We start from the raw sequence: 25,398 nt of genomic DNA, 5'->3' as shown, positions 1-25,398 counted from the left end.
TAATTGTGAGATTGATATGAGTTATGAATGTAGAAATATTATCGTTAAATTATGAAAGTGATATGAGTTATGGATATGGATGGGGAAATAATTGTATGATTGGCATGTATTATTGATGTGATATTATTAATTGTGATATATTGTGAAAATGATGGATAATTGATAATTAAATACATGTATACTTGTATGCATTATACCGTGATGTGTTTGTATGTATTTTGCATATAAGTAACTTTTCTTTTCTCACCGTATAAATTGTGGATATTTTTAGGTGGAGAGGATTCAGCTGCAATTGGTATATAGTATGTCAGCAGTTTTATTTGGGAAAATGCTCTGATAGTGTGACATCGGGGCAGAGGATTTCTAGTTTAAGATATTTATGAAAATTCTGTAATATTATTTTGAAAACAATTTTAGAAACTCTTGTATTTTAGGTTTGATATTTCTATTAATGTGGTGTATTGAATTTTGTTATGTGAACCCTTTTACCAATTTCAAAAGTTTATTTTCTTTAATTTTGTTATATTATTTCGTTATATGTTTTGGGGTAGTAAGGGTGTCACATTTAGTGGTATCAGAGCAGGTCGATTCAATCGGCCTTGAGTTATGAGTCTACTGTGTTTGTTTGGTAAATGAATGATGTGATAAAATTGATTGTTGAACTTATTGATAATATGAAGATAAATTGAATTTATTGTTTTAGAGTATGATTGTTAACTTTTTGGGGGAAAAACAGAAAAACAATGGCAGGAGGTAGAAATGATCAAGCAATTGCCGATGCTCTACAAGCAATGGCTCAGGCTCTGGGTAATTTGAACCAACGACCAGAAGTTGATTGGCTAGAAAGATTCCAACGAAATAATCCACCAAGTTTTCGTGGAGGCTATAATCCTGACGGAGCTACTGACTGGATATTTGAAGTTGAAAAGATATTCCAAGTTATGGGATGTCCTACGACACAGAAGGTGACTTTGGCTACCTTTATGCTCTCTGGAGAAGCTGGCATCTGGTGGCAAAGTACTTGGCAAAGAATAATGGCTCTAGGAACCCAAGTAAGCTGGGATATTTTCAAGCGACTCTTCTTGGAGAAATATTTTCCTCGAGATATAAGTCATAAGAAACAGGTGGAATTTCTTGAATTGAAACAAGGAGAGGATTCAGTAGCTGAGTACGTAACTAAATTTGAAAATTTGGTCAGATTCTGCCCTATGTATGACGGTGTGGGTAATGAGGAGGACAAATGCGTAAAGTTTGTGAGCGGTCTTCGCCCAGAGATTAAACAGGTGTTCAATTATCAAGGGATCACGCACTATCATGACTTGGTAAATAAGTGCAGAGTTTATGATGAGGACAACCAAGCAAGGGTGACTCATTATAAAAGTGGAGGACCAATGAGAAATAATAAGTTTGGTTCATCCAATAAAGGAAAACCTTATAACAAGCCTGTTGGAAATACGAACACTAAAGTAAATAATCAGGACTTTGTGCAAAGGAACCAAGCTAGTCAACTTTCTAGAGGTGGAAATGGGAGTATTATTCCACACAAAAGCTGCTACAACTGTGGAAAACCAGGGCATAGGGCAATTGATTGTCGGATACCAAAAGCAATAATATGCTACAAATGTCAACAGAAAGGACACAAGGCTAGTGAATGTCCTCAGAATAGGAAAGGGACAACGGAGATTGAAGGGAACGCTAGCAAACCTCGAACCACAGGAAGAGTATTTGCTTTGAGTGGTGCTGAAGCTACTCAATCCGAGGACTTAATTCAGGGTATGTGTTTCATTAATGGAACTCCTTTAACCGTTTTATATGATTCTGGTGCAACTCACTCTTTTATATCACACGCATGTGTGTCTAAGTTAAAATTACCTGTCTCTTCCTTATCTTTTGAGTTAATTGTCGAAACACCCACTAATGGTTCTGTAATTACTTCTGATGTCTGTCCAAAATGTCCTCTAACTATTGAAGGTAGAGATTTCCTGGTTGACTTAATTTGTTTACCTCTAAGTCAACTAGATGTTATTCTGGGTATGGACTGGTTATCTTCCAATCATGTCCTTTTGAACTGTGCTTGTAAATCTATTGTTTTTGGTGAACCTGTTGAAAGAGTGAGTAAGGATTATTTGACTGCCAACCAAGTTAAGGTGTCTATGCAAGCGGATGCCCAAGTGTACATGTTGTTAGCTTCTTTAAATTCTGAGAAAAATGTTTCAGTAAATGAACTGCCTGTTGTATGTGACTTTTCGGATGTCTTCTCTGAGGTGTCTAGCTTACCACCTAGAAGAGAAGTAGAATTTTCCATAGATTTAGTTCCAGGAGCAGGACCTATTTCTATTGCACCTTATAGGATGTCACCCATAGAGTTAGTGGAACTGAAAAAGCAAATAGAAGAATTGTTGGAGAAGGGGTTTGTGAGACCTAGTGTATCACCTTGGGGAGCACCCGTACTCTTAGTCAAAAAGAAAGATGGTAGCATGAGATTGTGTGTGGATTATCGCCAGTTGAACAAGGTGACCATTAAGAACAAATATCCATTACCTAGGATAGATGATCTTATGGATCAGTTGACAGGTGCTTGTGTGTTTAGTAAGATTGATCTTAGATCAGGATACCACCAGATTAGGGTTAAGGAAGAAGATGTACCTAAGACAGCCTTTAGAACTCGCTATGGACACTATGAGTATCTAGTAATGCCTTTTGGTGTGACAAATGCTCCTGCAATTTTTATGGACTACATGAACCGGATTCTTCATCCATACTTGGATAAATTTGTAGTTGTCTTTATAGATGACATACTAGTTTATTCCAAGACTAAAGAGGAGCATGAGGAACACTTAAGGGTAGTACTACAAACTCTCAGGGAGAAACAACTTTATGCTAAGTTGTCCAAGTGTGATTTTTGGCTAGAGGAGGTGAGTTTCTTAGGACATGTAATTTCAAGTGGAGGAATAGCAGTGGATCCATCTAAGGTTGAGGCTGTGCTTAATTGGGAGACACCTAAGTCAGTTAGTGAGATTAGGAGTTTCCTTGGATTGGCTGGATACTATAGAAGATTCATAGAAGGATTCTCTAAGTTAGCATTACCCTTGACAAGTTTGACTAGGAAAGGAGTTAAGTTTGTATGGGATAGTAAATGTGAAGATAGTTTCCGAACCCTTAAGGAAAAATTGACTAGTGCACCTGTTTTAGTATTGCCTGATCTTAGTAAGACTTTTGTGGTTTACTGTGACGCTTCTAAGATGGGTTTGGGTGGTGTATTAATGCAAGAGGGTAGGGTTGTATCTTATGCATCCAGACAATTGAAGGTACATGAGAGGAATTACCCCACCCATGATCTTGAATTAGCAGCTGTGGTATTCACACTTAAGATTTGGAGACATTATTTGTATGGTTCAAAATTTGAGGTGTTTAGTGATCATAAGAGTCTTAGGTATTTATTTGACCAAAAAGAATTAAATATGAGGCAAAGGAGATGGTTGGAATTCATTAAAGACTATGATTTTGATCTTAATTATCATCCAGGAAAAGCTAATGTGGTAGCTGATGCCTTGAGTAGAAAATCTTTGCATCTGTCTTCTCTTATGATTAGAGAGATGGATCTTTTGACACAATTTAGAGACTTGAGTCTGACTTGTGAAGTGAACCATAATAGTGTAAGACTAGGTATGACTCGGGTGACTAGTGAGTTGTTGGGGGAAATTAGAGAAGCACAGTTAATGGATTCATTTCTAGAGGCTAGACGAAAGGATATAGGACAAGGGATTGGAGAAGAATTTACCTTGGGTGCAGATGGAGTGGTAAGATTTAAAGATCGAGTATGTGTGCCTAGTAACCCTACACTTAAACGACTGATACTAGAGGAAGGTCATAAGAGCAAGCTTAGTTTTCATCCAGGAGCAACTAAGATGTATCAAGACCTAAGGAAGATATTCTGGTGGCCTAGGATGAAGAAAGATATAGCTGAATTTGTGAGTGCCTGTCTAGTATGTCAGAAGGCTAAGATAGAGCATCAAAAACCTTCAGGACTACTTCAGCCTTTGAGTATACCCGAGTGGAAGTGGGATAGCATTTCTATGGACTTTGTAGTTGCTTTGCCTAGGACTAGGAAAGGGCATGATTCCATTTGGGTTATAGTTGATAGGTTGACCAAGAGTGCACATTTTCTACCTATTAACATTAGGCATTCTCTAGAGAAATTGGCTAGATTGTACATTGATGAAATTGTGAGATTGCATGGGATACCATCTAGCATAATTTCAGACAGAGACCCTAGATTCACCTCTAGATTTTGGGAGAGCCTACAACAAGCCTTGGGGACCCAACTGAGACTTAGTTCAGCATACCATCCTCAAACTGATGGTCAGACTGAGAGGACTATTCAGTCTTTAGAGGATTTGCTTAGAGCCTGTGTTTTGGACCAAGGAGGAAGTTGGGATACCCTTTTACCTTTGATAGAGTTTACCTATAATAATAGTTACCACTCTAGCATAGGTATGGCACCCTATGAAGCCTTGTATGGTAGGAGGTGTAGAACTCCTTTGTGTTGGAGTGAGCCTGGAGACAATGTCATCTTAGGACCTGAGATTGTGCAACAAACCACTGAAAAAGTTAAATTGATACAAGAAAGGATGAGGACATCTCAGAGTAGACAGAAAAGTTATGCTGACAGAAGAAGAAAGGATTTAGAATTTCAAGAAGGTGACCATGTATTCTTGAAAGTCACTCCATGGACTGGGGTTGGCAGGGCATTAAAATCCAGAAAACTTACTCCTCGATTTATTGGTCCTTTTCAAATTCTTAAAAGAGTCGGCAATGTTGCCTACCAAATTGCTTTGCCTCCTAATTTGTCAAATCTTCATGATGTCTTTCACATTTCTCAACTTCGAAAATATATCCACGATCCTTCGCATGTGATTGAGTCGGATCATATTGAGGTTAAGGAGAACTTGACGGTGGAAGCTACCCCGATAAGAGTCGAGGATCGAATGGTAAAGCAACTTAGAGGTAAAGAAATTCCTTTGGTAAAGGTTATTTGGGGAGGAGATATACCTGAAAGTGCTACTTGGGAATTAGAGGAAAGGATGAAAGCTTCATATCCATTTTTATTTGCATCAGGTAATTTCGGGGACGAAATTTCTAAAAGGAGGGGAGTAATGTAACATCCCAAAATTTTATTTTTATGTATTGGGATTATTAAAAGGTTTATCATATTTTTATTTAAGTATTTTACTATTTACGTATTTTACTATTCATGTATTTTACTATTCACGTATACATTTTTCACTATTCATAAATACGTATTTACGTATTTGTAAATAGTGTTTTACTGTGCACGTGCACAGTAACTGACGGCTGCGAGGGACGCGGGTTCAAATTTTTAAATAAATTTGAATATAATAATGAATAGTGCATAGTAATTTATAATATTATTTTAATGAATAGTGCATAGTGCATAGTAATTTCAGAATTTCTATAAATAGGGGCTAGGGGCTGAAAGAAATTCATAACTTGAGATAAGGAAATTCTGGAAGAGAGAAAGGAGAGAGAGAAAGAGAGAAAGAAAGAGGGGAGGTTCTGCTTTAGTTCCGGTCCTGGTTTAATAGAAAGAAGAGGAGGTTCTACTAAAATTTCTATTTAATCAGGTACGGGGGAAAAGAGGATTATTTATATGTAGAATACATGAGGGTATTGGGTAGAATTTCTTAGAATAACGTTTGATTTATGTGAATGGACGGCCAAGCCTCCTATTAATTTATAATTTGGAATTTATGTGAATGGACGGCCAAGCCTCCTAATAGTTTATAATGTTGAATTTATCTGAATGGAAGGCTGAGCCTCCTATTAACTTATAATTTGGAATAATTAGGGATTTTACTGTTATTCTATTAATGAAGGGAATTGCTGTATTATTGATTATTAAATGAATGATATGGATGTAATATGCTTGAGGGATATGTAAACTCTACTTTGTTAAGTTTATTTGTTGTATGAAATTATATACGTGTTATAAATTTGAATAATAGGATGAGATGTTATATGATTGAGATATTGATTGTGATTGTGATGTCTCACATCGATGACTAGGATAGCACGGCTCTGTATAAGTGGTGCTACAGGGAAGGCGTGACCCTAGCATGGTGTGGGATGAGAAATACAATTAACACCATCACTTATGTCAGTTATGGCAGCCCTGGCATAGGGTTAATTGCAATAGATTGTATTGATTGTATGTGATTGTTGTTACTCACACTGAAGGATTAAGGATGATACGAACCCTGGGTGGTGGATGATTCAGGGACGAGCGTACTCCTCGTAGATCAGGGATGATACGAACCTTGGGTAGGTGATGCTTCAAGGACGAGCGTACCCCTGGTATGGTGTGAGTAAGGGAGGCAATTAACCTGTATCACTGGTGTCAGATGTGGCGAGGTCTTGGCATAGTGTTAATTGTGATATTGATGTGAATTGTTGGATTGTGAATGATGAATAATTGATACTGTTAATTGTGAGATTGATATGAGTTATGAATGTAGAAATATTATCGTTAAATTATGAAAGTGATATGAGTTATGGATATGGATGGGGAAATAATTGTATGATTGGCATGTATTATTGATGTGATATTATTAATTGTGATATATTGTGAAAATGATGGATAATTGATAATTAAATACATGTATACTTGTATGCATTATACCGTGATGTGTTTGTATGTATTTTGCATATAAGTAACTTTTCTTTTCTCACCGTATAAATTGTGGATATTTTTAGGTGGAGAGGATTCAGCTGCAATTGGTATATAGTATGTCAGCAGTTTTATTTGGGAAAATGCTCTGATAGTGTGACATCGGGGCAGAGGATTTCTAGTTTAAGATATTTATGAAAATTCTGTAATATTATTTTGAAAACAATTTTAGAAACTCTTGTATTTTAGGTTTGATATTTCTATTAATGTGGTGTATTGAATTTTGTTATGTGAACCCTTTTACCAATTTCAAAAGTTTATTTTCTTTAATTTTGTTATATTATTTCGTTATATGTTTTGGGGTAGTAAGGGTGTCACAGTACACACAACATAGATTCTTTACAAAGGCTTATAGGAAAGCCATTTACTCACTATGGTCGCATAGAGCGCTATTTAGACACTTAGTTGGAAATGTACCTCCTATTTGTTCTTATTTCTTATCATTTTAAAACATGACTTGAAAAGGACAATTTTAGGGGAAAAAGGCAAGGAAAAAGAATAAGAACATATGTTTTTATTTCACCTTTTTTAAGGATGGAAAAAAGTAATATGATAGTATATTTTCATTTATCTTGATATTATTAATATGTATTTATATTTTCCCTTTTGAATAGGGATGACAATAGGTTAGATGGGTACGTGTTTCACTATCCTTATCCTCATCCATGTTCCTATACCTTATACTCATCCTCGTCTCATACCTGACAGGTATGAGATTTGTGTCTCCATCCTTGTCTTTATCGAATATTGGGTATACTTGTACCCACTCAAAAATTAATTAAATATTTTTTTACAAAAAAAATATTCAAAAACAAATTTCAACATAGAGTAATAATTATAAAATTACATTAAGTTTCATTTTATGTAAATTTAAAATAAAGTAAGAATTACATAAATGTCAAGTATTTTTTTTAAAAAATAAATTAAGTTTCTATAAATTTAAAGTGGATAGGATATGTGTACAGGACGAGTATGTATATACCTATCATCTTCCTCGTACTCGATTTAATAAATTGGATATTACTCGTACCCAATAAAACTAGGTATTTCCCATTAAAATTGATGTGGATTCGAATGTTACCCACAGAAACATATTAATTTATTTGTCATCCCTACTTTTGATAAATCTAAAAGAAAATTTAATTTTTAGGTGACAATTTTTCATTTGTCTTTGTGGAAGTGGTGGTAATGACACAATATAATACTAATTTTATAAAAGGGAAAAAATATAATAGTATTTTTATCCATAATATTTGAATTATTAGAAGGTTTAAAATAACTCATGCATATTACTCAACTAATGGAACTAGATTCCCTTTACTAATTTAGTAGTAAATTATACTAACACTCTCAAGGTTTCCTAAGATTACACACACATATTTTTTAACGTTTATAATAATCTCTCTTGCAAAACTTATAGTGTAATGTTTTTTTAAATAATTAAGGGGATTAATGTAATATTTAGAGGTGTTAGCGTAATGTTTTTCAAACAATTAAGAGAGTTGGTATAAAATTTTAAAAAAGTAGATGTGTGCAACCTCATCAAAATGAAAAAAAAATTATATATAATTTAATTGTGAATTTATTTACTCTTATAATCTTATTCTACCATATCACATGAAAAATAAAGCAAAATTCAATGTGAAAAAATTATTTTCACTTGAAATACTCTTACTTATTTATTATTTTTATAACTCATATAAGTATTCTATTTTACCTTTTTTTTTGTGATCTCATTTTACTTTATTTATGCTCCTAAGAGGTCTTAAATTGTTTAACACTCTTTTTTTGTGGAGTGTGAAATTATTCTGAATCCATTATATTCTATTACGATGCTCTGTTCACCTAAGCTTTATTTAAAAGAAAAAATCCTAATCCATTCAAGCAAAGTCATACTTTATTTTAAGAAATGTTATGTACAACAAAATGTTAAACAAAATTTACAATTAAAAGAGATAAAGAAATAAAATTTTTATAAATAATAAATATTATGATGAAAATAGATAAATAAAAAAAGTAAAGTTATATAAAATATTATATGAATAACATTATTTGTTTTTTTGGGTTTATTCATGCTATGAGAGCATAAATCTTCATATACTTTATACATTATTGCTTATGTCATGTTAATGAAGATGGACTAAACTCACCTTAATTGGAATGTCGCCAATTTAATAACAATTAATGCTTTAATAATGTTGTAGGTAAAATTATAACTGACATTTTTCTTTTCCTTTATTGGCTTATATATATATATATATGTGTGTGTGTCATTTTTCATTACCAAGAGGTGTGTGTGTGTGCCAAGAGATAATCAAAAGAAAAAAATAAAAGAAAAAGAATGACATTATTATCTAGGAAATGAAACTCCCTACTCATTAGCCTTAAGAGCCCCAATTAGATTACCAAGAGGTGTGTGTGTGTGTCAAGAGATAATCAAAAGAAAAAAATAAAAGAAAAAGAATGACATTATTATCTAGGAAATGAAAGTCCCTACTCATTAGCCTTAAGAGCCCCAATTAGATTACTAAGAGGTTTTAACAAAATCACCAAAAGATCCACATCACCAGCACCCATCTTAGCTAGGAAATTTTCACAACGATTACCTTCTCTATAAGTATGATGGAGTGTGAACACCCATTCTCACCTCATGTACTCCTTAATAATAGCAACTTCATTAGTAAAATGATGGTAAGGAGACAAATCATTCAAGACAAGATAAATTATTTTCTTAGATTTAGAAAAACAATCCACTGTTTGTACCCTTGATTCCAATAGATATGTATACCATGAACAAAAGCCATGACCTTTGCATGCAAAATTAAAGCTTCAACCATACCTCCATAAAAATCCAAATGAAAATGTCCATCTTGGTTTCTAATTACACACACATGTGTGTGTGATGTAAAATTAATAAGAACAATAAATATAAATTAATAAATCAATATTCATAATTATTTTAAGTGATCATGTAGTTGGTGATTGATTTTTAATTTTCTTATATAACTAAAATTTATAAAACTAATATTCCTTAAATAGATCTGTTGAATCATGACATAGAAGGGAATAAGATCACAATCATGATTTATAAATAAATAAAAAGAAATTAAAAGAGGAAAAATATAATAATGCACTTTGTGAGACATCATCTATCATGAATACCTCTCATTATATATTGCAAAAATAAATAAATAAAACTAACATATTCATTTATGATGGGACCTATCAACATTTCTTCAAAATTTGTGTCATCAAGAATTAAAGAGTGTGATCAGAAAAAAGAATTCCCCAGCAATATTGCATCGCAAATTCTTGGTTTAGAGATAACAAGTTCGACATTATCTGAATTTCTCTTTTTTGTCGTCATTTGTGGTGTTTACGTCAAGGATGTGAAAATCTAATTACTTTTCCAAAAGGGTGAAAGAACAACATAACATTAACATGGTTTGGCTTTCTTCCATTCCTCACATTTCTGACTTTCTTGTTATCTCTCGGTGTCTAGATTTCCTTGCCAAATTTTGAACTTTTTCCCCAAAATTTTTCACCCAAATAAATTTTCCTTCGTTACCAAATTCTGGGTCTATCTATCTTTCTCTCTCTCCAATCCCCTTTTTGTGATAAAAACCAAAGGGAAATTTCCTTCACCTTCAAATCTGAGTTGGGTTGTCCTTGTCCCCTCTCTGAGTTGGGATTTGTATCAATAGAAACAAATCCTAATTTAGAGAGAAGGGTGCATTTGTATTGAAAGTGTTCAAATTCCTTGAATTCAAACCAATATGACAAGAGGATAGCCCAAATGATCCTTCAGTAATTCAACTTCGAGGTTTTGAGCTTATTTCTTGGTAGTTTCTACAACTATTATATATATAAAGTTGCTTATCTTGTATGTGTTTTTGTTGTATCAATCTAATTGTTGTATCTTTTTTATTATTTCTTTCTACTATGTTTATAGGCTTAAATGAAGCAATTTCCTACTAAGTTGTCTTTATCTTGGAGGAGGGATTTGGGTTCGACTTCAGATTGGTTATATTTTGTGTGTAATTGATTCATAAGAAAAGTTATATAAAAAAAACCTTTTTTCTTATGTTGTTGAATGGGTTGAACTATGAGTTTTGTGGACTAGGAAGAGTGGTATTTTTTATCGGTTTATTTACTATTGAATTGTTGGGTTCAATATGGGGAAGAAAAAACAGGACGGAGAAACAAGTGAAGATGGAGGAAATCATAAGAAAGTTGAAGATAAAAGCCACAAAGCATATGATAATGATACTATGATGTTTATATCAATGTCTCAAGAGTTGAAAGATGAAGGGAACAAGTTGTTTCAAAAGAGAGATCCTCGAGAAGCTTTGGTAAAATATGAGAAGGCCCTTAAATTGCTTCCAACAAATCATGTAGATGTGTCCTATATACGGAGTAACATGGCTGCGTGCTACATGCAAATGGGGCTCAATGAGTATCCTAGAGCAATCCATGAATGCAATTTGGCTCTTGAAGTAACACCAAAATATAGTAAAGCTCTGATGAAAAGGGCAAGGTGTTATGAGGCTTTAAATAGGCTAGATTTTGCACTAAGAGATGTTAGCACTATTTTGAAGATGGATCCAAATAATATTATGGCATTGGAAATATTAGATAAGGTGAAACATGCACTTGAAGATAAGGGGTTAGTAGTAAATGATACGGAAATTGAGTTGCCTCCTGATTATGTTGAACCACCTTTTACTTTACCTCTAAAAGAAGTAGTGAAAAAAAAGACACAAAAAAAGAAGAAGAACAAAGAGAAGGCTAATCTTCCTAATAAAATTGAAGAAAAACAACCTGAGGATAAATTGGAAGAGAATAAAGTTGAGGAAAAATTGAAAGAAAAGAAAGTTGATGACAACATTCTAGTAAAAATAAATGGGGGTAGTCAGAAAGAGAAGAAGGCTAAGAAATCTAAAAGGAAGGCCAAGGAAAAAGTTGATGAAAAGAAGGATGTTGTTAAGGAGGTTATTGAGGAAAAAAGTAATGATAAAAGTGAAGGTATACCTAAGAAGACAACAAAACTTATTTTTGGTGAGGATATAAGATGGGCTGAATTGCCAGTTAATTGTAACCTCTTTCAATTAAGAGAAGTTATTTGTGATCGATTCCCTAGAGTAGGAGCATTTCTTGTCAAATATAGGGACCATGAGGGTGATCTGGTCACTATCACTTGTGATGAAGAATTAAGGTGGGCTGAAATAGGAGCACAAGGTTCTATCCGATTGTACATAGTGGAAGCTAATCCTGATCATGACCCATTCTTTCAAAATATTAATGTAAAGAATAAACAAACGGTTAACATTGATAATTCTCCTGTGAATGGTTCTGTGGTGAAAGCGAAGGACATCATTAGCTCCTCTTGCATTGAGGATTGGATAATTCATTTTGCACAACTATTCAAGAACCATGTTGGGTTTGAATCTAACAAATATTTAGATTTTCATGAACTTGGGATGAAGTTATATTTAGAGGCTTTGGAGGAGACAATTATAAGTGAGGAAGCACAATGCCTATTTGACATGGCAAGTGGTAAATTCCAAGAAATGACAGCTCTAGCGTTGTTTAATTGGGGAAATGTGCATATGTCCAATGCAAGGAAGAAAGTATATTTAACAGAGAATTCTTCTAAAGAACATGTGATTGAACAAATCAAAAGTTCATATGATTGGGCACATGAAGAATATGAAAAGGCTGGAGAAAAATATGAAACAGCCATTGAAATTAAGCCAGATTTTTATGAAGGGTTTTTAGCACTAGGCCAGGAGCAGTTTGAGGAAGCAAAACTTTCTTGGAATTATGCACTCTGTAGTAATGTAGATTTCGCAACATGGCCCTCCATTGAGGTTCTTCAATTGTACAACAGTGCTGAGGATAATGTGGAGAAAGGAATGTTGATATGGGAAGAATCAAGAGAGGAACAATTGAGTGAAACCTCTTATCCTAATGACATTAGATTACATTTGCAGAACATGGGGTTGGATATGCTATTCAAAAATATGTCATCAAATGAAATTTTTGCGCATGTAGAAAATATGAGGTCACAAATAAATCTTCTATGGGGTACTATGTTATACGAACGCTCAATAGTGGAATTTAAATTAGGGCTACCTGAATGGCATGAGTGTTTAGAAGCTGCAATTGAGAAGTTTGAACTTGTTGGAGCTTCTACAACAGATATAGCTATGTTATTGAAGAACCATTGTTCAAATAACACTAATGTAGATGGTACGTTTTCTTCCAAAGACAAAAATTTTATAATTGAAGTGATACATATTCATGTATACTAACATTTTGTCTAACAGGTCTTGGATTAAAAAATGATGAAATTATACAAACATGGAATGAGATGTATGAAGCTAAAAAGTTGCAGAAGAGTGTTCCATCGTTTCGTTTGGAGCCCTTGTTTAGAAGAAGAATATCAAAAATTTACCATGCCTTCGAGCTTGTATGAATTTTATTTTTTTTGCAATGTGTTGAAGAATAATGGTGTCAAAACCCACATGGGTTGCTTTTGTGTCTCAAATGTTATTGTCATCATTAAGGTAACTAAGAGTCCTATACCATTGTTGATAACATTCATATTATTCTTTTTTATTTACATTTATATAGAGTGAGACTAAGTACATTCTACAAAAGCATCTTACATATTCGAGCATTGATATTTATCCACAAAATATTGGTGTTAGATTTATCATGTGTAAATTAATGTTTTTATGATCATTGTCATAAATTAAGTAGACATTATGTATTAGTTAGCTATTGGCATTTAGCTCCTTGATTGGTTGTAATTATACTATAAAAAGAGAGCGTGTGCCGCTTAGAAACCACAATTTCTCTTAAACACTTTGTTTTTGACAAATACCATATGTCTTCTAATCTAAATGTAGTTTTATCATCAACTTTTAATATGAAATATATATGTGCTAAGATTTTTGTTATTTTCTTTTTTAACTTTAAGAACTTTTCTGCAAACCCATCTTAAAATGATCAATTTTTTGTTGTGTACATACTATTTCTAGGTAGCATAGACAATTGTTCACAAAGTATATAAGAGGTTTTCATATAAAGTTCCTAACAAGGACTTCAATATTAAACTTAAGTCTTTATGATTTTTGAACTAATACATGAATCTCGTTTTAGATCTTACTCTATAAAGGACTTTAGATTGTTATATCTTTACACCTTAGAGCATTAAGTGCTATCTTAAAAAACTACTTTTGTGAGAAAAATACATTTAATAGAAATTAACTTTTGTCCCTGGGTCAATTATTCTACATGGATCTTCAAGAAGATTATATTTCAAAGAACTTGGTATTCACTTGAATCAATTAGAATTATGGAGCAAGTTGAATTAATGGAAATGGATTTGTTTATCTAATCACATCAAGCCTTTGCTTTTTCAAGGGATGTTGTGCCATTTTAAAAATTAAATGCAAAGATGTTCTTTTTAACTTTTTAGAACATATATAGTTTGAATAGTAATTTATTACATTATGGTGTAGATGCAAACAATAAAATTTTGGTAACAATATCTAATCTAAATGTACTACAACAACAATATATATGTATGCAATCAAAGAGAAAATGAATATGATTAAGAAAAATCCTAGATTAGAAATTTTCACTGTGTACATTATTAATTTATGGGCCTAATATTATTATATCATTTGCTAAATATTGTGATTACATGTTAAGATAATAATGTGTTATTACATTAGTAATTTTGAATTTTATTTGTGAACCATTTTGGTAATTTTGTGATTATTCTTTTTTGAACTTAGTCTAGAAATTGATGATAAAGATATTATGACTACAACACACTCAAGCATTTCAAGGTTTAAACTTGAGATTCTTTATGTTTATTGTTTGCGGTAGATTTCCTATAAAAGATTTTGCAATTTAAATGGTTGTGTTTGTATCATGAATATCTACAATGAATTTGTTATTATATCATGGTTCATTACTTTGTTACTAGAGATGCCAATCATACATTTTTTGACACATTCATAGTTGATTGAGTTTTCTCTATTTTGGAAAATGAATCCAATGATTAGCATTGCTTACTACTATTAATTTTTTTGCTCTTCTACAACTCAACTGACATGTTTTGCATGCAACCTTTAGTTACATGCATGATTAGCATTGCTTACTACTATTAATTTTTTTTTCTCTACTACCTTTGTTCATAAAATATGGATCATGGTTTATCATCTTTAGTCATCTTTGTTGGCTTATTTTGCAGGTTTTTTTTCCCTACTATCAATAGTTTAGAGTCAACAATGTACTCATAAAGAGAAACTCTCTTTTGCATTTCACATATATGTTTTAGAAGAATGTAAAAGTTTGCAAGTTCTTTAATAGGTTGGGAAGATAGAATTGCAAAAATTACCTTTCAGTTACTTTCTGCCTTTTCTCACATAGCCTTCCCTTTATGGTTAGATTTATAGAGACCATTAGGATATTAAAATTATACTGAAAGCAAATGGTGAGTTTTTTTGTTTGTTTTCCTATTTCTCTTGTTGTATAGTTTATCCATTTGTAACTACTTTGTTGAACTAGTATTTCTACACGAGGTTTCCTTGTAATTGATTATCCAATGTACTTATAAAGTCAGAAGAAAAAGGCATCTAAAACAATTACACGAATAATAATAGATTTTAATTCTTGTAGGTATCATAATCTACACACAAAAAAATTGTGTTAACTTTAAATTTGACACTATAGTTTTGGTGTGTTTGAGAACCATTAGTTTGGATTTAATATATTTATTAGTTGTTTCCTTTATATTTATATCTTTTATTTACAAATACTATTTTTTTTACCATCATACAACATCTTAAAAAATAATATTCATTAAGAAGTATAGTTTTGAATCAATATAATGTTATGAAGCATAATTATAATAACATTTTAAAACTAATTATAGACCTAATGCCCGTTACAAATAACTTAATTATGCGAAATTGAGCTTGCACTCATATTGTCAATATGGTCATGCTATTAATATTTAAAGGAACATGAATTCAAACATAAACTCCAAAATATGTCATAATCATTTCAATGATAATGTTCATTCTTCTTATTAAAGCCAGAAAACAATGACAACATTCCTTTGGCCTTAGGTCTTTGGCCTTTGGTTACAACTTACAAGGCCAGGAAAAAGGCCAACATACTCATGATGTTTACACATGTAGAGTAAATATACAATTTGGGTTTTAACATGATAACATGTATTGATTTTTTTTTCACTTAAAAGCTTGTATATATTATGATTTACCTTTTAATAATGTATCAACTTTTAGACAATTTAATCATTCCCTTGACGATTGTTAAATAAGTGTAGTGCAATCATTGAGATGGCACATTACATGCACACATGTATCATTAATTGCCATTTTGATTGGTTACATGAATTGAAAAGGGCATTGTTTTATACTTAAAAAATTTGAAAATAAATTCTACCTTAATTAAAACTAAAACCCCACTTCACCCCCTCCCCTAATTTTACTCTCCATTTTCACCTTCCCCTGGAGTGGTTTTTATATTCCACCACGACTTCCCTTTCTCGAAATATTAGATTCTTCTACAAGTTGAGGTAAATGGTTTCCTTTATCTTTTAGTATTGGATAGTGAAGTTCTTATTATATGCATAATTTTTTATGAGAGTACAAGGGCAAGGTCAATCTTGATATTTTATAGATTGTAGGCAAAACGAAAAATATAGGTCTTTATGTATTAATAACATAGTAAAATATGTTTTTAATCTCTAAAAAAAAATTTAAGTTTGGTTTTACTCCTTCAAAACTTTTGTCTTATTGTGAATACTAATTTTTATTGGAGAACCTGATGGTTATGTTGATATCTTGCTTAAGGGGGGTGAGTCTAGTACTATTTAGACTCATGACTTGTTGGCATGAGTCCTTATATAAACATTTATAACATAAAATTAAATACACAATTTAATTAAAATTTACGTATTTTATTAACAAGTCTAAAAAATGTACTATTTTTTCATTCAAATTACTTCTATATTATTGTTTATTATAAGATATTATTTAAATAATTTTGAGGATTAAAAGTGGTGCATCTTCAATTTAAAAGGACCAAAATACAACAACTTTTTCAAGGACTAAAATCAAACTTAAAAAAATTATATAGAGATAAAAAAGCATATTCTACTCTTTTATGGATATACTACATAAAAAAACCTAATAATAAAAAAATATATCATATCACAATTTTATATTTTGATATAAAAATAAATATATAAGTTACAATTCTTAGTCCTTGTTAAATGAAGGAGTTTTAATTTTGATCTATGTAAAACAAATTATTTTTCATCCCTAAAAATTTTAAAATATGTTTTAGTCTCTACTATTATGTGATATTTTTAACTACTTATTTGTTTATGATAAGTTTAAGTGACCATCTCATGTGGCATTATAAATATTTGTGATACCATGTCAACATGTCACATTTCTATAAAAAAAAATTATAATTTCTTTAATAAAATTTTCTACCTTAAAATGATCATTACAAACGAAAATCAATAAATTTAGAATTTACAAAGATGAAAAGAAAAAAAAATATTTTATAGGGACTAAAACCAAAATTTATTTATTTACAATGATAAAAAATAATGTTTACAAATTCTAGAATAATAAAAAAAACAAATTTTTTTTATAGAGACGAAAATCATTTTAAGTCTAATTTTATTTTTAAAGATAATATAAAATATTAATTTACAATTACATAATTAAAAAAAAAAAATTTTAAGTCATCTTAGTCATAAGCTTGAGACGGTCACACCTTCCAACAACGTCCAATGCTAACTTGGAAACAATGTAATTAATGTAATTAGATTTGATTTTATTATTTTAAACATGTACAATAAAATGTATTGTTTATATGTAAAAAAAAAAAATTAACAATTTTTATGCTTTGTTAATCCTCTAGTTTCTCAATTAGAAATTGTAATTGAATGAAAAGGAGTGAAAATTTGAATGGAATAAATTGTAACTAACTTTTATAAATAAAAAAGTATTTTAAAATAATATTTTCTTAATAAGAAGATGGATGTTGCTTCTATATATAAAAAAAGGCAACACTATTATTTTAAAAAATAATTTAGATACATAAAAAATCTATTTGTGTATTAAAAAATATTTTTTTTTAAAATTTTAACAAACGACCTATATCTTTATCCTTCCATAATTTTTCTAGTATTTTAATTTTATTTATTTTAATAATAATAAAATTCATTAGTGGTTTGGACATCTCTTACTCAATTTGAATAGTTTCATTAATTGAAGTTTATTAAGTTTTTCATTAAAGTTTGACATCACACATCACGAACCAACAAACTTCTTAAGGTATATGTTATTCATTTATTTATTTTATTTTTGCATCCTAAAACATGTTATGATAATACTATCCTTAAAATTCTACTCAAAGGACTAGGGTCAACCTAATGGTTAGAAAAAATGGGTTAGGATAGTTAGAAACATAGGAACATAGATTCAATCCCATAACTATCTTTGCAATTTTTCTTATCTTTACTAAAAAAATTTCATTCAAATTACATGCATCGTGCAACAAGTTCACAAAACCCATCTCATGCACACAAATGTGCTTCTCTTATTATCCACTTCAAAATCTTTTAAAACAATTTAATGATAAAAATTGTACAAAACATAAAACCAAATAATGTGAAACTTGAGAATTTTAAAATACTCCTAAAATACAATAAGAAAAGGAGTAGAAACTAGAAAATGAGATAAATTTGAAGTTATTTGATAAAAAGAGAAAATTATATATATATATATATATAAACATTTAAATAACAATATATTTTGATTCTAATTATATAATAATACAAATATATATTTTAATTATATATTATATTATATTATAATATAATCTATTATATATTATTTGTTATATCTCATCATGTTGGCATATGTTAAGCAACATCACAATGTTTTCTTCCTCCTCTAAATTCATTGATTTTATTCATTTTTTAATATATACTTATATATTATAAAATAATTTTTTATTGCATAAACGTATACTACTATGTGACATTACAGTATTTATTATTTTTTTGGTCTAAATTTATGTTTCGATAATTTATAAAAATACATTATTTATTTAAAGCTTAAATATATTCTTAATCTCTATAAAATGAGGGAGTTTTAATTTTAGTCCTTACAAATTTTTATTTGTTTTCATCCTTCTAAAATTTGTAAACATTGGGTCTCAAGTCTTCTTTCTCTTAAAACCTTAACTTTCAATTTTAATAAACATCATCAATTTTCAACAATTGAGTCACCAATAAGCTAAAGAATATTAAAAACTTTAAAAACAACTCTAAAGGTCAAGTTCTCCCCAAGATTTTGAGCTTCTTAGCTAGAATCCAAGCCTATAACACTTGATCTCAACTTCAAGGGAGGATCTAGATGCTCCTAGTGATGTTAGAAGAAGAAAATGTCTTGTTTGCCTCTAAAATTTATCTATCTAAGACTTCTTTGTAGAATTCAGAGAAATGAGTTTATAAAATTCAAGTTCTCTGAAAATCTTATATAATTTCCCTAGTTTTTTTTTGTCAACTTTGACCTTAACTTAAACATTTCTAAACAATTTAGCTCTCAAGTATCCTTTGACCTTTAGAGCTTTAAAAACAACAAAACAACATAACAACTCAAAGCATTATGATGGAAGAGCATGGACCAAGGGTCCAACCACTAGAGCAATGGCCAGAAGGTTACTTGAAGATTTAACTACTTTAGAGCTTAGTGGGCCCAATGGGCTTGGTGGGCCTAGGGTGCTTTTCACTTGGGCTTTACTTGCTTGACACCACTTTTATTGCATATTAATAGAATAGGAATTTACTTTGTTTTGGTCTTGTATTTTGGACCCTAAATTAGGATTTTTGGGCTTTAGGCTTATTGGGCCTAGAACTGGGCTTCACGGGCCTTTGGGTTTTTGATACCCAATATTGGGCTCATTTTCATTCTTGTAATTTTTCCTTTTCATTGTATTTCATTGACCATTGTATTTAGGTCATTAGCATAGGAATTATGGAGGAATAGTTTAGGATGATTAGGCAAACTAGGTTTAATTTAGCTTGCATTTTGAGTCACATGTATGGCGCCACTTGTGGCTGAACATGTGTGACTCAAATTCAACCCTAAATGTGAGTTAAATCAAATCAAGTTGCATTTAGCTCCTTGGTTCACGGCTAAACACATGTGAGTGGAAGATTTGAATTCAAATTTTAAAATTTGAATTCAAATCTTGGCGCCACATGTGAGGTTCACACCTTGGCGCCAAGTGCTCCTAATCCGGTCCTATAAATGCCTTGTTGCCTCCTTTGTGTAATCACTTTTGATGAATAAGAATTTCTGAATCATTTTCAGCCTATTCTTCTCAAGAGTCACCGAGAGAGAGTTTCCCTTCTAGCCTAGGAAATCCTACTCATTTCCTACCATTGAAGTGAGCTTTCACTTTGAGTCTTAAGCTAGGATGCTTCCATCCCTAGCCTAAGTTTTTCCTATTCCATCTTCCTCTTCCATCCAAACATCCATTCAATCGGTGCCAATCTTCAAGAAGGAGATCCTACGTGTGGTGAAGGAAAGGAGGAGCCAATCATTCACTTATCTTGACTCCACCATCAATTTTGGTATCTAGAGCACAGTTTCTTCATTGGAGATAAGTGTACTTGTTTTTGACTGATTGATTTTGTGTTCTTGTGTTCTTGATTGTCACAAATTGAGTTTCTACTTGGATCTATATTTTTTTGAAATCAATTTGTTCCATAGATCCAATTGTTGATTGCACTTTGAGTTTTAATCCGCAATCAATGCACTAGGATTCAACTTGTGCTTAGTTTTGGTTTGATTGAGTCACTTCTTTTGTCATTGTTTTGATTCGGCTATCTCTTTGAGTATGCATGTGTTTTGATTTTGATTTTTTTGAATCTTAGTTTTGTCAAGTCATGTTAGTCCTTAAAATGTCAAAATATTCAAGATGTGCTTGTATGTTCATATGTTGAAATTTTTTTGAGTCTTTTTGGAATTTGGCCAAGATTCATTTCTATTCATATGTGCCTTGCTTGTTTGCTTTTCTATTTGCATAATTGAGTTCATGTTCATCACTAGATCATTGGTGAACTCTTAGTGTTAGGTTTCCATTGTGTACTTGAGTTTTCAAATTTACTTTCCATATCAAATCTTGAATCAATCATTTGTACCTTGAAATTTTAAGTGAACTATTCTACTTCTAGTGCACTACTTGTATTGGATTCAACTTTTATAAGATTGCTTGCTGGAAAACAGAGAAAATACAGAGCATATTAAATCAAAATAGTTAAAAAAAAAGAACAAAAGAATCCAACAAAATTTTCAAATTATAGTGCACTAGTACTTCAATTTTCACTTGAAATTGATCATTCTAGTAGAACCGATTTATATACATTGGATTTGTGAAATTTTTGAGACAAAAAGGCAAGTATCTTCTCTGGAAAAGAAAATTGAATTCAGAAAAGCAAAAGGATTAAAAAAAATAAAAAAAATAAAATATAGCAAGAAAAGCCGAGAAGAACAAATTAGAAGAAAATACATCTTATTTCCCAAAGTAATTGGTCTACTAGTTTGGTTTCACTTTTCTAATTGCTTCCAAAAAAAATTTGGTTTTGTTAATCTACTCTAGTTCCTATCTAGGAGTGTTCCTAATTGTATGCTAGCCTCCTTTGGAGTCTTAATTTTTAGTTTTAATTTTTGGCTATCTTTGAGTCTTGTCTTAAATACTTGATTCTTCAACTTTTGGTATAAGCTTTCTAAATTGTGCTTTTGTTGCTTGTCTAGTTTTCTTTGATTAAAATTCTGTGCTGGAAGTGGCCTCAAATCCTAGCTTAAGAACCAAACATTGACTCAACAATAGTAGGAAAAGAGTTTGACACAAAAGGACTTGAAAACTTTGACCTAATTTAGTGATCAGAAAAAACTCCTAAATTTACCATCACAAGAGTGATTCTTCCATCCACCTTGTGAGCAGCCTACATTCATCCTTTGTTTGTGTTATTTGTGCAGGTTCAAGGAGCATCAAAGAGAAAGGATTAGTGGCAGAATAGAGCACTTAAACAAGTGTTGGAAAATTTGGACAACAAATCCGTCACTAACTTGGTCACTAAAGCCGCCACAAATTTTGTTTTAGGATTAGTTTAATTTCTTGCAATTTTCTTTAAATTTCAATCAATTTGTAAAGCTTGGAGGGAGTATTAAGAAGCTGGTCAGGTATATCTAACCCTTGGTAATCACTCACGTGTAGTACTAGTGGAAGTGGCTTGGAAATTTCATATGTTTCAAGCTTCCACTTAGGGCAAAATGACTGGTCACTTGATATTACTTTCTTTGAATTGTTTGTTCTTTAATTTGTGTATTTTGCTGGCTTATCTCGACTAGCATTGTGTAGAAGTTATTTGCTTACGTTTAGTGTTCAACAAAAACAATTGTGAAAAGCATTCAACATCAGAATTTTGTGAAAATTTTTGTGGAATTGAGAATACCACAAGGAAGTTTAGTGATTTCCACTTGAAAAGGCTTGGTTATTAAGTGACTCTTAGTAGCTCACCTCCCTTGATAGTGCAATTTGTACACTTAGACTTCCAAGTGTTAATCTTGTTCCTAGAAAAGACCAAAAATATTTTGATTTTTTTTGCGTAGCATATAGACTTCTTATTGCTTAATCATGAGTAACCTTTCTCATAGTGATAGTGACATTGAATCTTCTAAAAGTTTTTCTCAAATTGTTAAGGAGATTGAAGCACTAAAACTATGGAGACAAAAATAAGTACTTCAAAAAGAAAAAGAAAAGATTGAAAGAGAAGTACAACTTGTTGCTCTAGAGGAAGAGATAAACAAAATTAAGCAACAAGAAGCCAAACTTTTGGAAAAGCTTAAAAAGAAAAAAAGTCATAAAAGTTCTAATGGCCCCACAAGCCAAGAGGATGCAGGTAGCTTGAATGTGGATGAATATTATCAACCTATACCTAGGAGAGTCATTAAAGAACCAAAGGTTAGGGAATCATGAGTTGATCTTCCTTCCTTTCATGGAAAAGAGGATGTAGATGCCTACTTAGATTGGGAAATGAAAGTGGAGCAAATCTTCACTTATCATCAAGTAGGTGAGGAAAGAAAAGTTCCCTTGGCCACCTTAGCTTTCCAAGGACAAGCTATGTATTGGTGGACATCCTTGGTAAGAGAAAGGCGACTTCATAATGATCCTCCTATAACCTATTGGAATGATTTGAGGAGTGCTATGAGAAGAAGGCACATACCTTCTTATTATAGTAGGGAGCTTATGGATAAGCTCCAAAGACTCCAATAAAAGAACTTAAGTGTGGAGGAGTATAGGCAAAAGATGGAGTTGTATCTAATGAGGGCTGGAATAAGGGAAGAAGAAAGATTGGCCATTTCTAGGTTTTTAAGTGGTCTTAATTTTGATATAAGAGATAGAGTTGAGTTACTCCCTTATAGGGACCTTGATGATTTGGTCCAACTTTGTATAAGGGTGGAACAACAACATTTGAGAAAAAATACTTTTAAGAAAGACAAAACTCAATCTAGCTCTTATATCAAGAAGGATTACAAGAGGGAGGGTCAATTTTCTAAATATGACTCTTCTAAAAACTTTAGCAAAGGTCAAGAGAAAGAAAAAGAAAAAGAGAAAAATAAAAATGTTAACACTTCTAGTAGTAAATCTAGTGAAATCAAGTGCTTTAAATGTTTGGGAGAGGCCACATAGCTTCTCAATGTCCAAATAAAAAAGTCATGATTTTAAAAGGACAAGACATTTATAGTAGCCATGATAAATCTAAGTCTACTACTTCAAGTGATAGTGAGACTAGTGATGAAGACCATCAAGTTGAAAGAGCTTATCCTTATGATGGTCAATTGTTGATGATTAGAAGGCTTCTAGGAAGTCAACCTAATGAATCTCACATTTCACAAAGAGAGAATATTTTCCACACAAGGTTTAAAATTTATGATAAAACTTGTTCTCTCATTGTGGATAGTGGGTCATGTTGCAATTGTTGTAGCACAAGGTTGGTTGAGAAGTTAGACCTAACTCCAATTCCCCATCCAAAACCATATCAACTTCATTGGCTAAATGAACATAGGGATATCGTTGTAGACAAACAAGTGAAAGTCAAGTTCTCCATTGGAAACTATGAAGATCATGTGGTATGTGACATAGTTCCCATGGAAGCTTGCCATATTTTGTTGGGAAGGCCATGACAATTTGACAAGAAAACAATGCATAATAGCCTTAACAATGAAATCACTTTCACTCACAAAGAAAAGAAGTTTGTACTTCATCCTTTGTCTCCATCACAAGTGATAGAGGATCAAGTACATACGAAATTAAAAAGAGAATAAGAAAAAAAAAGTTGAAAAAAAAAGAAGAAAAGAAGCATAAATCTTCAAGGAAGAAGTAGGAAGAGACACCTCTTCCATTAGAAGGAATTCAACAAGAAGGAATTTTGAAACAAACTTTACTTGTTGAAAAGCCTTCTTATATTCTTCTTTGTAGGGGTATGCTTAGTTGTCATAATTTAAAACTTGAACCTAGTTCTCTACCACTTGAAGTTTCACAATTATTAAAAGAATTTGATGATGTATTCCCTAGTGAGGGTCTAATGGGCCTTCCACCTTTTAGGGGTATAGAACATAAAATTGATTTTGTGCTCGGGGCAAGTCTACCCAATAGACCTGCCTATAGGACAAATCCACAAGAAACTAAGGAGATAGAGAACCAAGTTCAAGAATTGTTGGACAAAGGGAGGGTGCAAAAGAGTTTGAGTCCCTGTGTTGTGCCTGTATTGTTAGTGCCCAAGAAAGATGGAAAATGGAGAATGTGTTGTGATTGTAGGGCTATTAACAATATCACAATCAAGTACAGACACCCAATCCCTAGACTTGATGATATGCTTGATGAATAGCATGTTGCTACTATTTTTTTCTAAAATTGATCTTAAGAGTGGTTATCACCAAATAAGAATCAAGGAGGGTGATGAGTGGAAAACTGCTTTTAAGACCAAATTTGGATTGTATGAGTGGCTTGTTATGCCTTTTGGCTTAACCAATGCACCAAGTATATTCATGAGGCTTATGAATCATGTCTTGAGAGAGTGTATAGGGAAGTTTGTTGTTGTTTATTTTGATGACATTCTAATCTATAGTAGATCTCAAGATGATCATTTAGGACATCTTAGAGAAGTTTGTTGAGCTTAGAGGAGTTTGAAGCTTAAAGAAGTTTTGATGATCACAAAATGTGTGTCAAGGGCAACAAAAAACAACAACAACTTAGAAGCACAAAAACAAAGTCAAAGAAAATGTCAAAGAAAATGCTATGTAATAGGAATTAGTGTATAAATTGTTTTGAATGGTTTTATGTGTTGTGTGTGCTTTGTGCATAAGCAAAATCTTTATCTAAACTAAGTAGAGAGTGTATGATGATGAGTTAAGAAGATTAGAAAGTTATTTTGAGACTTAAAACGAAGTTTTGAAAACTAACTCAAAATAATCGATTATCGTTAAATATAATCGATTATTCCAGCAATA

General features: G+C 31.7%; 1 protein-coding gene across 3 annotated transcripts; it reads left to right on the top strand.

The window, feature by feature from the left end:
• Positions 1-9,710: 9,710 nt before the first annotated feature.
• On the top strand, positions 9,711-15,381 carry LOC109789888 (protein PHOX4). Of its 3 annotated transcripts, XR_014431383.1 has the most exons (4): positions 9,711-10,590; positions 10,701-13,000; positions 13,078-13,317; positions 15,018-15,381. XR_014431383.1 is itself a non-coding variant. In XM_029269544.2 (3 exons), the coding sequence occupies exons 2-3, from the start codon at positions 10,924-10,926 to the stop codon at positions 13,224-13,226; spliced, it is 2,226 nt and encodes a 741-aa protein (XP_029125377.1). In that variant the 5' UTR covers positions 9,711-10,571; positions 10,701-10,923; the 3' UTR covers positions 13,227-13,486. The 3 variants fall into 3 exon arrangements, 2 of the variants coding, with proteins under 2 accessions (XP_029125377.1, XP_029125376.1); XM_029269544.2 differs by lacking the exon at positions 15,018-15,381 and having other exon boundaries at positions 9,711-10,571; positions 13,078-13,486; XM_029269543.2 differs by lacking the exon at positions 15,018-15,381 and having other exon boundaries at positions 13,078-13,486.
• Positions 15,382-25,398: the final 10,017 nt, after the last annotated feature.

The sequence above is a fragment of the Cajanus cajan genome, chromosome 2 (assembly GCF_000230855.2).
Source record: "Cajanus cajan strain Asha chromosome 2, NIPB_CcT2T_4, whole genome shotgun sequence".
Taxonomy (NCBI): Eukaryota; Viridiplantae; Streptophyta; class Magnoliopsida; order Fabales; family Fabaceae; genus Cajanus; species Cajanus cajan.
This window is presented reverse-complemented; position numbering and strand designations above follow the sequence as displayed.